Source organism: Dendrobates tinctorius, unplaced genomic scaffold, assembly GCF_039654945.1.
Source record: "Dendrobates tinctorius isolate UK_male_01 unplaced genomic scaffold, ASM3965494v1 ptg000021l, whole genome shotgun sequence".
NCBI lineage: Eukaryota > Metazoa > Chordata > Amphibia > Anura > Dendrobatidae > Dendrobates > Dendrobates tinctorius.
This window is the reverse complement of record NW_027361689.1, coordinates 2,552,706-2,565,108: the sequence shown is the minus strand read 5'-3', so window position 1 is coordinate 2,565,108 and position 12,403 is coordinate 2,552,706. Positions and strand designations below refer to the sequence as shown.

The window sequence follows — 12,403 nt, the reverse complement described above, 5'->3', positions numbered from 1 at the left end:
TGGGAATCCTCTTTTAAGTCAGAACGCGCCTTTATTGCCCGAGGAGGGCTTTGGCAACAGCCGGGAACCGTCTACCAGCAGGGGCCGTGCTCGTTCAAGGGATCCTCAGGTCTCTAGAAAGCGGACCCATGGTGCGTCCCCTAGTCACGCTCGCGCTTCAGCATCGGCGAGTTCTGTCTTTCGCTCTCCCTCTCCTAAGGTACGCAGAAGAACATGACTCTGAATTCGAGTCTGACACGTCAGTCCCTCAGAATTACCCTAATGTCCATGAGTCGCCTGATTCTCTTACAGAGTCAGTCAACAAGTTTTTGACGTTGGACGAGGAGAATATTTCCACTCCGGAACACGTTATCTCCTTTAAGAAGTCTAAACATGTACGCAGGATATTTGCAGCCATCTGGAGTTGAAGGACATTGTCCAGAAACATAGGAACCGACCACATAAACGGTTCACAGGGCAAAAGCCTATCGAGGCTAAATACCCCTTTACTCCAGATTAATGAAGGATTGGTTAGTCCCCCTCGGATCCTCCTGTATCGTGTTTTGCTTCTAAAACTCTTCGATCCGTTTCTGAGGGCTCTTCTGTCAGAAACCCCTCCGATCGTCAAATTGGCTACCTCGCTCGTTCAGTTTTTGGAGCTTCAGGAGCGGCACTGTTCCCATCTTTTGCGGCGACTGGTGTAGCTAAGACAATGGCCACTTGGGCAGAAGTCTTAATTACTACCTTCCAAGGTAGCAATCTTCCTCTGAAGACAACCAGTGTCGTCAAGCAGATAATTCACACAGGGGATTTTGTAGTGGACGCCTCTTTAGATGCTGCTCAGGCAGCCACTAATGCAGTCTCCATTAGAAGAGCCCTATGGCTACGCGACTGACGGGCAGACTCCACCTCCAAGAGATCAATGACTTCTCTGCCCAACAAACTGGTCACCTATCTGGAGAAAAACTAGACCAGCTCATTTCCGACACTTCCAGGGGGGGGGGGGGAGAGTAAGTTTCTTCCCCCAACAAAGGGCTGTCCGGCCGTTTTTCGGAATCAACAGCCGACTCGTTTTTCGACCCTTTCGCAACAGCTCCGGCTGGTACTCCACAACCTTCTCTTCTGGATCAGGTCGGTCCCCACGTGGAGACAGAGGTTCCCAGGTCTCTTACAGACCAAACCGCTCTTGGTAACCCAGGCCAAGAGTATCTGGATCTAGGGGAGCCGATCTCATAGATCCTCTACTCAATGACTTATCCGGCAGACACCGACAAGTAGGTGTCCGTCTGCTGTCATTCAGTCACAGCCTTCTTTCGGGCCGTTCATGCACCGCAAAGGGACGGAGTCATCCTTCGGGTCCCTCAAGACGAATGGTTCAGTGGTTTTTATTCAAACCTTTTTGTGGTTCCAAAGAAGGAACGATGCGGCCCATACTGGACCTCAACCTGTTAAATCAGTTTGTCAAGGTACGGCGATTCCGAATGGAATTCCTCCGATCGGTTGTCGCCTCCATGTAAAAAGGAGAGTCCCTAGCATCCATCGGTATCAAGGATGCTTACCTTCACATCCCGATTTGCCCGTCTCACCAGCAGTTCCCGCGTTTTTCAATTTGAGAGGAACACTTCCAGTTCGTTGCCTTGCCCTTCGGACTCGCCACCGTCCCCAGGGTCTTTACCAAGGTCATGGCGGCAGTTTTGGCCATTCTTCACGCTCGGGGACTGGTGGTATTGCTGTATCTGGACTACCTGCTGATCAAGGTTTCGTCCCTTCCAGCCTCCAAGGGATCCGTGGAAATCACAGTACATACACTTTCTCATCTGGGTTGGAAGATAAACTTCGGAAAGTCTTCCCCAACACCGGTCCAGCAGATTTCCTTTTTTTGGGAATGATCTTGGACACTTCCCGCGGGTTGGTCATTCTTCCTCTAGAAAAGGCCCGACCCTTACAACAGGCAGCGCAGACTCTTTCCCGACAGATTTCTCACTCCATACGTTTCAGCATGATAGTTCTCTGAAGGATGGTGGCAGCGATGGGAGCGGTCCCATTCGCACAGTTCCATTTGCGCCTTTTACTACATGTGTTGCTGTTTACTTGGGACAAGAACCCGTTCTCCCTGGACCGTCGGTTCCTTCTGTCCCTGTGGGTCAGACAAGCCCCCAAGCGGTGGACAATGAAATCCTCCCTAAATCAAGGGAAGTCCTTTCTCTCAGTACAATGGTCGGTGGTGACCACCGACGCCAGTCTTCTGGGCTGGTGTGCAGTCTTTTCATCACCACACGGCACAGGTTTGTTGGTTAATTCGAGAGTCACGTCTCCCCATCAACATCTTGGACATTCGAACGCTCAGATTAGCCTTACTGAGTTTCCACCATCTCCTCGCAGGTCACCTCATCAGGATCCAATCCGACAACGCCACGACTGTGGCGTATATCAACAGTCGGGGGTATTCGGAGCAGGATGGCCATGCACAAAGTGAGTCACATCCTCCATTGGGCTAAGACCAACCATTCGCCTATCTCGGCAATCCACACCCCAGGTGTAGATAATTGGGAGGTGGATTTTTCTCAGTTGCCAAGGTCTTGCCTCAGGAGAGTGGTCTCTTCATCCTGAAGTTTGTTTTTTTCAGCAGATTTGCCATCGCTGGGGGACTCCGGATGTGGATCTTATGGCCTCAAGACTAAACAACATGGTTCCTCGATTCATTGCCCGATTGCGCAATCCATGCGCCATCGGAGCGGACGCTCTAGTTCTGCCATGACACCGGTTCCAGCTCCCGTGCATTTTTCCCCTCTTCCCTTGCTCCCGAGGTTCATCAAGAAAATCAGAGCAGAGGGGGGAGTACCAGTGATCCTAGTGGATCTACTCTCACAGGGCCCGATTTACCACCAGAACTCCGGGGCCCTGTCCTTCATGGCATGGCCGTTGAATCCTGGTTGTTAGCACAGGCTAGTTTTTTCTCACGACGGGATCTCCACTCTGATTAGTGCTAGGAAGCTTGTGTCCATACGCATTTATCACCGCACCTGGAAAACCACCTTCTCGTGGTGCAAGGTCTATGGTTGATCCCTTCTGGCGTTTTCCATTCCTTCCATATTGGAATTCCTGCAATCCGGATTAAAGTCAGGCCTCGCGCTTAGCTCACTCAAAGGCCAGATTTTCAGCCTTGTCGGTTCTATTCCATCGCAAATTGCCACCAACCTACAGGTGTAGCCGTTCATTCAGGGAGTTTCCCATGTGGCGCCTCCCTATATAAAGGGCCATTGGAATCATGGGACCTTAACTTGGTTCTCGGAGCCTTACAGGAGGCTCCTTTTGAACCACTGCAGGACGTACCACTAGCTATTCTCTCTTGGAAGGTGGTCTTTCTAGTGGCAATTACGTCAATCAGACGAGATTCGGAATTGGCGGCCCTGTCCTGCCGTCCTCCGTTCCTGAATTTTCATCAGGACAAGGCAGTTCTCAAGACATCCCTGTCTTTGTTGCTCAAAGTCGTGACTTCCTTTAATCTCAATGAGGAATTTGTTTTGCCTTCCTTCTGTCCGGCACCAGTCCATTGAATTGAGAGGGCCCTCCACACACTGAATGTGGTTAGGGCTCTGAGACGGTAAATCTCGTGGACGGCTCCCTTCCACAAGTCAGATGCCCTGTTCGTACTTCCACAGGGGCATAGGAAGGGTCTAGCCGCTTCAAAAGGCACACTAGCCAGGTGGATTCGCTTGGCTATTCAGGAATCCTACCGTGTCAGGGACACACCTGTCCCAGCAGGGATTAAGGCGCATTCTGCCCGCTCAGTGGGCGCCTTTTGGGCCATTCGGCACCAGGCGTCGGCAGAACATGTTTGCAAGGCTGCGACATGGTCCAGCCTGCATACCGTTACAAAACATTACCAAATTCATTCTCAGGCCTGTCTGCAAGGCTGCGACTTGGTCCAGCCTGCATACCTTTACAAAACATTACCAAATTCATTCTCGGGCCTCTGCGGATGCAGCTCTTGGCAGACGCATCCTGCAATCGGCAGTACCACAGTGTTGAGTCAGTGGTACATGGGTTATTAGCAGTCATATGCTCCTCACCCAAGGACTGCTTTAGGACGTCCCACTGTCTGTGTCCCCCAATGAGGTGTAGGAGAAATAGGGATTTTTGTTTACTCGCTGTAAAATCCTTTTCTCTGAGCCAATCATTGGGGGACACAGCACCCACCCTGTTTAGCCTATTGGCTCACTGTAGCATTCTTAGGTTTTGACATGGTTATGGTTATTGTTGACTGTTTATGCTCCTACTGCTTTTTCACCGAACTGGGGAATTTCCAGCCAGTGAGAGGGTGTATACTGCAGGGGAGGAGTTAACTTTTTTTTCTGTGTTCACTTAGTGTCCTCCTAGTGGCAAGCAGCATAACACCCCACTGTTTGTGTGTCCCCCAATGATTGGCTCGGAGAAAAGGATTTTACGGTGAGTACACAAAAATCCCCATTTTTACTACTGATAAGGGAATTTTATTCGGCAATCGTTGCATTGTGACTGGAAGTATAATACCGCACTTCTCTCACATATATATATTTTTTTTTTTTCAGGCAGCTTGTAAAGCATTAGAACAAGCAAAAAGTCAGAATATCACCAAACTCGTCCTATACACAGATAGTATGCACACAATAAATGGTACGGCTGGTGCGCTCTACAGACTTGGTGTTGTCCTCCCTCTGCCTCAATGTGTAATATGAGTGCCTTCTTCATATCTGCTTTTACCAGGCATCACTAAGTGGATCCATTCCTGGAAGCTGAATGGTTGGAAGTTGAGCACTGGGAACGAGGTGATAAATAGGGCAGACTTTGAAAAGCTAGACGGGCTCACGCAAGGATTGGAAGTGAAATGGGTGAGTAGGACTCTGATAAAACGCTGCATACACAGTAGCCTGTTGACTTTCCATCTTGTGCCTCCGATGTTCGTACAAGTAATTTCTCTGTCTGTTATGTCACTTCAGATGCACATTCCCGGCCACGCTGGATTTGGAGGCAATGAGGAAGCTGATAAACTCGCTAGAGAAGGAGCGCTGAAGCCTGCACTAGATACCGGTGACTTGTAAACAAAGGGACACTATGGATGGACATTTAGCACCGAGGCCTCATCTAGTCATCTACAGTGTGTGGGGATGTGAGGCAGCACCGCTGCCGGTGATGGGGAAAAAATGCACAGGTTTATTTTTTACTTATTTTTTTTTCATGGTAACCTCAGGAATAAAATGGCCCCTAAGACCTGTTTTTAGTGGATACTGGATTATCAGGTCTTCTGTTTTCTGTTTTAGTAATTTTACTACAAAACTCAATATTTTATTTTTTTTCCCAAGAAACTTTTCTAGTAGAGGCGACGTTAAGACTGGGATACAACGCTGAAGTCCTTCTTGTCGTGGCTTTCTTACCAATTGGCTCTTAAGGCGGCCATATGTATTGTATCTCTTTTAATCAAACACTCTTCCCACCCTTCCATACATTTGTCTGCTCAGTTCGGAGCCTGTATGTGGTATGTATGGAGTGTGGAGTAAGCGGCAGCTGGACCCCTCTGCCAATGGCTCATCTCCTGGGAAAACAGAAGGATCTGGCATTTGTGTTCAAAATAGGCAGTCATTCTCGGGAAACCCAATAAACATTTAGGCCCGTACAAAAATCGGCACAGGCGTACAACTTTAGTCTACAACATGCTTTTATGGTGGGGGTGGAACACCAAAATGATGAAAACTTGAACTTAAGTACATATTTACATTCTGATTTCTATCTTGACGGTTTTATAAAAGCCTTACATTGGTGAGTACATGGCGTCCATACTACTAAATGGACCGCTATGGGTAATGCATTATCATTTTGCTATGGGACTCTATGACTTCTACACAAGCCCCTGGTGCGTATAATGGTTTCTTTTTTTCTATATATTAAAGAACAACGGCAGAATGGTGCACGTATACCATGATGGGGCCTAGGATAAGACACATGTACCAGGATGGAGGATAAATATATACTATTACCCCACTTGCCAATGCACCAGGGCAAGTGCGAAGAACCAAGGCTAGGTGCCAGAATTGGCGCTATTTCAGGGGTGGCTGAGGAGTGGTTTTATTAGTCTGGGAGGGGACCAATATCCATGCCTGCTTGCTAGGCTATTAATATCTACCCACAGCCGTCTGGATAGCCTTTGCTGGTTATTAAAAAATAGGAGGGACCCTTGTAAAGGCTAAGTAGACAGCTGTGAGCTTATATTAATAGCCTGATCCCTTCCTGGACTATAAATCACAGTCTCCAGCTGTCTGCTCTCCCTCAGTTGGTTAAGAAAAATAAGGGGGACCCCAAACTATTTTATTTAATTAGCTAAATACATGTACAGTAAAGGTACTGTCACACTTAGGCCGGTTTCACATTAGCGCATTTTCAGCGCGCGCACGGCCGGGGGTAGCTCCGCCCCCGAGCCGGCTCTCTGCCCGGCGTGCCCGCCCCTTGCTTGTAGCGCCGCCTACTAGCGGACAGCGGCGCCTGCGATCGGCGCACCCTATCTTTAGCATAGGGTGCGCAGATCGTGCGCAGGCCGTGCGCTAGTTGCGCTTTGACCTGCGCTGCGCACCTTTGACGGTGCGCCGTGCGCGCCAAAATCCGAAATGTTTGATTTTGGCGCACCGTCAAAAGTGCGCAGCGCAGGTCAAAGCGCAACTAGCGCACGGCCTGCGCACGATCTGCGCACCCTATGCTAAAGATAGGGTGCGCCGATCGCAGGCGCCGCTGTCCGCTAGTAGGCGGCGCTACAAGCAAGGGGCGGGCACGCCGGGCAGAGAGCCGGCTCGGGGGCGGAGCTACCCCCAGCCGTGCGTGCGCTGAAAATGCGCTAATGTGAAACCGGCCTTAGCGATGCACCAGCGATCCTGACCAGCGATATGACGCGGTCAGGATCGCTGGTGCATCGCTAAGTGGTCGCTAGTGAGCTGCCACACAGGCAGATCTCACCAGTGTCATCGCAGGGGTCGGGGTCGCTACTTACCTATCAGACGAGGCGATCCTGACGTCCTCCACCCGCGTCCACGTGTCGCTCGTCGGCGCCACAGGAAGCTGACGACGAGAAACGGTCCAGGACGTTCTCGCGCGATCAGCGATAACCAGCGGGGGAGGGGTCGGAGGTAAGTATCAGACACAGCGATATCGCTATAACGTCACAAAACCAGTGACGTTATAGCGATATTGCTAGCGATATCGCTTAGTGTGACAGGCCCTTAAGCTACACACACTGCACTAATTACATATCTCAATGACCTCTATCTATACTTGTATGTAAGATACGCATGTTGTGCGGATGCTGGGTGATGGGGAAAAAAAAACACATGACATTCTCCAACTTTTCTGGCTGAGAATCTCCGCTTCTTTATATACACAGATGTCGGTAAACCCTTAGATTCAGACCGGTAGAGTATTGTATTGGTTGAGTTCTCCAAATGCAGTACAGGCCTGTGTGCAATCTCTTCTCTCATAGCTCTTGAAGAAACCATTTTAACAATTTAAGTACCAGGCAATTTTTCATTTTCATGCTTTCTTCTTTTTTCTTCAATTTTTGTTCCAAGATATGTTATAATTCAATAAGTCAATAGTGAAAAAGCACTCATAGTGATGATAAAGCCTGCTATCCCACCCTCTGTAAGCTTGGCTTGAGGGATCAGATGAAGTACCAGGCCACCCTGGGTGCAAAATTAAAGGTAAGGCTTAACAAGGGTCGCAATTAGTGAGTCTACTCAGCTACGTGGTAGTCATCAGACGCAGCCTGGTGGCCTTAAAAAGGCTCCAATGTTCAGAAGAAGAGGACCAATGGGACTGCCATAGATCCTCATGGAATGGCGCAATAAATGCGCATAGGCCAGAAAATAACTGTAGAGAAGCAGCAAGAATAAAAGGGCTGTAAAACAGGAAATGAGGATGGCCGAGGGGGAATATATAAGGAGGGGGACAGACTCTAACTGGAGCCCATTGCAGATGAAAAGTGGTGGAGGGGTACTTGGGAGGAGTGGAGGGGTGTCATACAATCATATGACAAAATTCCTAGAAGGTAATATCTATAATTACACCTATGAACACCAAAGTAGTAAACTTGCAAAAACAGCGTAAGAGATTAAGTCAATTACATGTATTAATGGTTTAATAATCATCTAAAAATAGTCTAAAAAGTAATCTTTATTGAAATATAAAAAAATCTAAATAAAAAATTAGTATGTTTAAAGTATGTATGTATGTGTGTGTATATGTATATGTGTGTATGTGTATATATATATATATATATATATATACACACCAACGTGGTACTGAGGTCAGACTGATATTAGTCAGCGTAGCTGGGCTGGACAAAAGGTGAAAAAATGTATACATTATTCATTATCAAATTAAGGGAGTTAAGGAGAAAGGGTGGCCATCCATGACTCGATGCACATGTTGCTTTGTCTCATACAAAACTGCCTTCTGTTACAGCCAAATATTTCACATTTTAATTATCAGTTTAGAGCACCTGCCATTCTTCTACACACCCTTTCCTGTTGTGCATGGTTGAGAAACTTTGCCTTACTTCCATGTAAATGGTACGTTTTTTGTTTTTTTTTGTTGTTACAATTCTTCCATGAAGACAACTTGTGTCCAAAATTTTCAGAACAAATAGATGGGGCTGAGTCCAACTGGTTGTTCCCAGTTCTCTGCTAATGGCACTGCTGGACATCATCCTATTTCAGAGAGGCATAGGCACATATTTGTCTGCTACACTTGTTTCCTTGGTTTAACATTTCACCTAAGGTCCTCAACATTGCCCGTTATTTCTTGGTATTCCCAATGCTGCTGATCAATACAGTTAGAGGAGACATAATGGGAGTAGTGGGTGGATCTCCAAGGGAGCGTCGCTCAGATACAGGAGTCCAGCCAGATCCGTAAACATGAAGATTTATTAGGCACAGCACGGTTCTGGGTCGATCTGTCCCCTTCGTCAGGTGAGTATGAAAGTCCTTTAGTTGCTTTTTCCTGAACCTCTCTCACATATTTATAACCATACAAAAAAATAATCCAAAGTAGTCCGCCGTAAATCCATCTCGCATTCCACGACGATCCCTTACTCTTCTACATCCAGATGCTGTGGTGAACAGTGACATCAGTAATAGAGATGGGCGGGCACCTGGATGTTCGGGTTTGGCCGAACAGCTACAAAATGTTCAGGTACCAGAACAGTGCCTGGACCCCATTCACTTGAATGGGGGGGGGGGGGCACCTTAACATTCAGTGTTTGCCACACTGCCATTTTCATAATATGTGGCAAACGCCGCTTCTGATTGGCGGTAAAATCATCACCTCTTAAAAGACAGCGTGAGCACACAGCTGTAATCAGAGGTATAAAGTTTACCTTTGGTCAGTAGCGTCGGCTGCTGGAACTACTGTTCCCATCAGCCAACGCCTGCTGCCGCTAACAGCGAGAGCAGGAGCAAATGATGGGAATATTTATCAGTCGGCGCCTGCTCTGTAAATAAATTAAATAATTTAAAAAACCGTTGTGGGTTCCCCTATATTTTTGATAACCAGCCAGGCAAAACTCACACCTGGGGGGTGCAACTCTCAGCTGTCGGCTTCAGCAAGGCTGCTTATTAAGAATAAAGGGCACCCCATGCCGTATTTTTTAATTATTTAAATAAAGAAAAAAAAGTCTTGGAATTGCCCCCCCCCCCCACTCATTTTTTTTACAACCAGATTTGCTAAAGCAGACAGCTGGGGGCTAGTATTCTCAAGCAGGTAAGGGGCCATGGATATTGGCCCCGACCAGCCTAAAAATAGCCTGCTGACGCCCAGAAAAGGTGCATCTATTAAATGCGCCAATTCTGGTGCTTTGTCCGGCTCATTTGCCCTGTGGCAAGTGGCGTTCATATTTGTGGGGTTGATGTAACTTTTGTATTGTCAGGTGCCATCAAGCCCAGAGCTTAGTAATGGAGAGTCTATAATGCACCTATCCATTACTTATGCTATAGTTGTATTGTAAATAAAGACACAGCCAGAATAAAGTCTTTTATTAAAAGGGAGGGAAAATTTCACTACGGTGTATTTGAACTGTGGTGAACTCTCCTCTGCACCATGAGACTTGTAACACGGTGCAGAGGTCACCGCAGTTAATTTGCCGGCTTGGAACGCAGCTTCAGTGACCAGCAGTAACCTCGATGACTTCACCGCTAGTCGCTGATGCGGCACTCAGATCATTCACCAGTGGTTCTCAGCCTGGCTAGTCGCATCTTGGCACCGTCCACGTTGAAAACTATTTACCCCCTGCCATGGATTACGGAGTGGGACAGAGTGTCGGGCAAATGAGGAATAGTGTTCTTTTTTATTTTTGTTTAATTACAGAAGACTAGGGCTTCAGTGGAATAGGTGTTAGGTGAATGTAGCTGTGATTTATTTAAAATAAAAGGCTTTATACTTGCTATGTCTTTATTAGGATAGTAATGGATAGTTGTCCTATAGATGCCTCTCCATTACTAAACTGTGGGCTCGATGTGACATCAAGCCCCCAAAAATATGAACTCCACTTGCCACTACTACATTGCAAGTGGGAAGAGAAGGGCAAAGCACCAGAATTGACATGTCTATTACATACACCTTTTCTGGGCAGCTGTGTGCTGCTATTTTTAAGCTTGTGGGGGCCAATATCTATGGCCCCTTACCAGCCACAAGTTGTCTGCTTTAGCAAGGCTGGTTGTCAAAAATGGGGAAACCTACAGCGTGTTTTTTTTTTTTCTTTTTATTTACAGCGCAGGTGCTGGCTGATGAATACTCCCAGCAGCCGCTCTTGCTGTTATTAGTGGCAGCTGGTGTCGCCTGATTGGAGCAGTAGTCCCAACAGCCGCCACCAATAACCGGAGGTAAACTTTACCTCCGATCATAACTGCAGGTTCACGCTGTCTTTTCACAACATGAGAACTGCTGCTCTCTGACTGGCAATGGTGATTTTACTGCCTGTCAGAAGTGGCGTTTGTCATGCTGTTATACATATGACAGCGCGACAAACACCCTGTGTTCGGTAGGCCGAACCCAAACAGTAACACTGCTTTCCTGGCGAAGTCTTTACCCGAACAGTAGGTGTTCGGTACAGATGCCGAACTTAACTCGTCGGGTTCGCCCATCTCTAATCAGTAATGTGACCGCTTGGCACGGCTGTTGGAACACTGACAGCATGAGAGCGCGGCTACTGCAACGTAATTAAGGTTACTGGAAGTCACAGGTGGCATTTCTTACGGTAACCTCTGTGTGAGCCGACCTTGTGTGACCTGTGATAACCTTACTGACGATAATGCTTGCAGAGTGATAATGGAAGATTTAAAGTGACAGTGTGCCTGTGTCTACCTCAGTGCACAGCCGAGTGAGCCGATCTACCACAAGTGGTGTTTTGGATGCGGGCAATGTTTTAGGAACACGGGTAGCGGCTGTAGACAAATCGCATGTCCTGGGTAAAGCCGGTCCTAAGCCAGGAGACAGACAGCATGGAGGACCTGATCAAGCATCTGGTGAAAGCACAGCAGTGGCAACAGCTGGCCCTTCAGGAGATGAGCTGCAGCAACAGCAGCAGCTCCAACAAGAGCAGCAATACCAACAAGACAAGTTCAGACAACAGCAGTTGGTGGGAGGCCGGAAGCCCGTTACATAAGTCCAAGTGATGACCCATACGTCTGGAAGGCAGTAAGACGAGCGATGCAGAAAATGACGCTAGGTGATAATGTAGAGGCATTTTTGACTGTTTGAATGGGTTGCAGAGTGGGAAAAGCTGCCTGCAGAGGTGCTGGCCCCCTATCTTGACTGGCGAGCTCCAGGCTTATTATGACTTGCCCTTACAAGATGCCTTTGAATATGCCAAGTTAAAAACAGATATTGGCACGCTCAAGGGTTACTATCTGTCAGAGTTTAAAGGGTTTGTCACGGGTCCTTCTCCGATACCACACAATCAACAGAGCGTGGGAAGTGTGAACAATCCCAAGACCTTTATTATAGTCAAAACTAAAAGGTCTATAAACAATCCACCACACTGAGGATACAATAGTCCAGAACACAAATGCAGTTCAGTAACAGGATGAATGTCCAAGGAGATGAGAGACCAATAATCCGGCAGACCGAGGATAAAATGGGTCCATATGCTTCCCCTTCTCTCTGACGTGCCATCTTCACACAATCATCACCACACAGCGTCTGATTTGAACAGCTCTTGTCCTCCCCCAGCCCCTTCCTTGTGTCCAGGGGTAGTCAGACAGGTTGGGGCGGTTTTCAGGCCTCCCAGACCTATCAAAGGTGCCCTGGGGATTAAGGCACTACAGGGGGTTCATCAAGAGGCATAGATACAGTCAGGCTGCAGACAGTAAGTGAGCTAATTCAATTATCAGACTTTTGGAAGGTAATT

General features: G+C 47.6%; 1 protein-coding gene across 3 annotated transcripts in view; it reads left to right on the top strand.

Moving 5' to 3' along the window:
- LOC141083768 (ribonuclease H1-like) overlaps positions 1-5,244 on the top strand; it is a 58,463-nt gene extending 53,219 nt beyond the window's left edge. For all 3 annotated transcript variants that reach the window (XM_073568158.1, XM_073568156.1, XM_073568157.1), the window contains 3 exons: positions 4,551-4,635; positions 4,726-4,850; positions 4,959-5,244. In XM_073568158.1, coding sequence (XP_073424259.1) covers positions 4,551-4,635; positions 4,726-4,850; positions 4,959-5,060 — 312 coding nt within the window. In that variant the 3' untranslated portion in view covers positions 5,061-5,244. The remainder of the gene's footprint in view (positions 1-4,550; positions 4,636-4,725; positions 4,851-4,958) is intronic.
- The last annotated feature ends 7,159 nt before the right edge of the window (positions 5,245-12,403 follow it).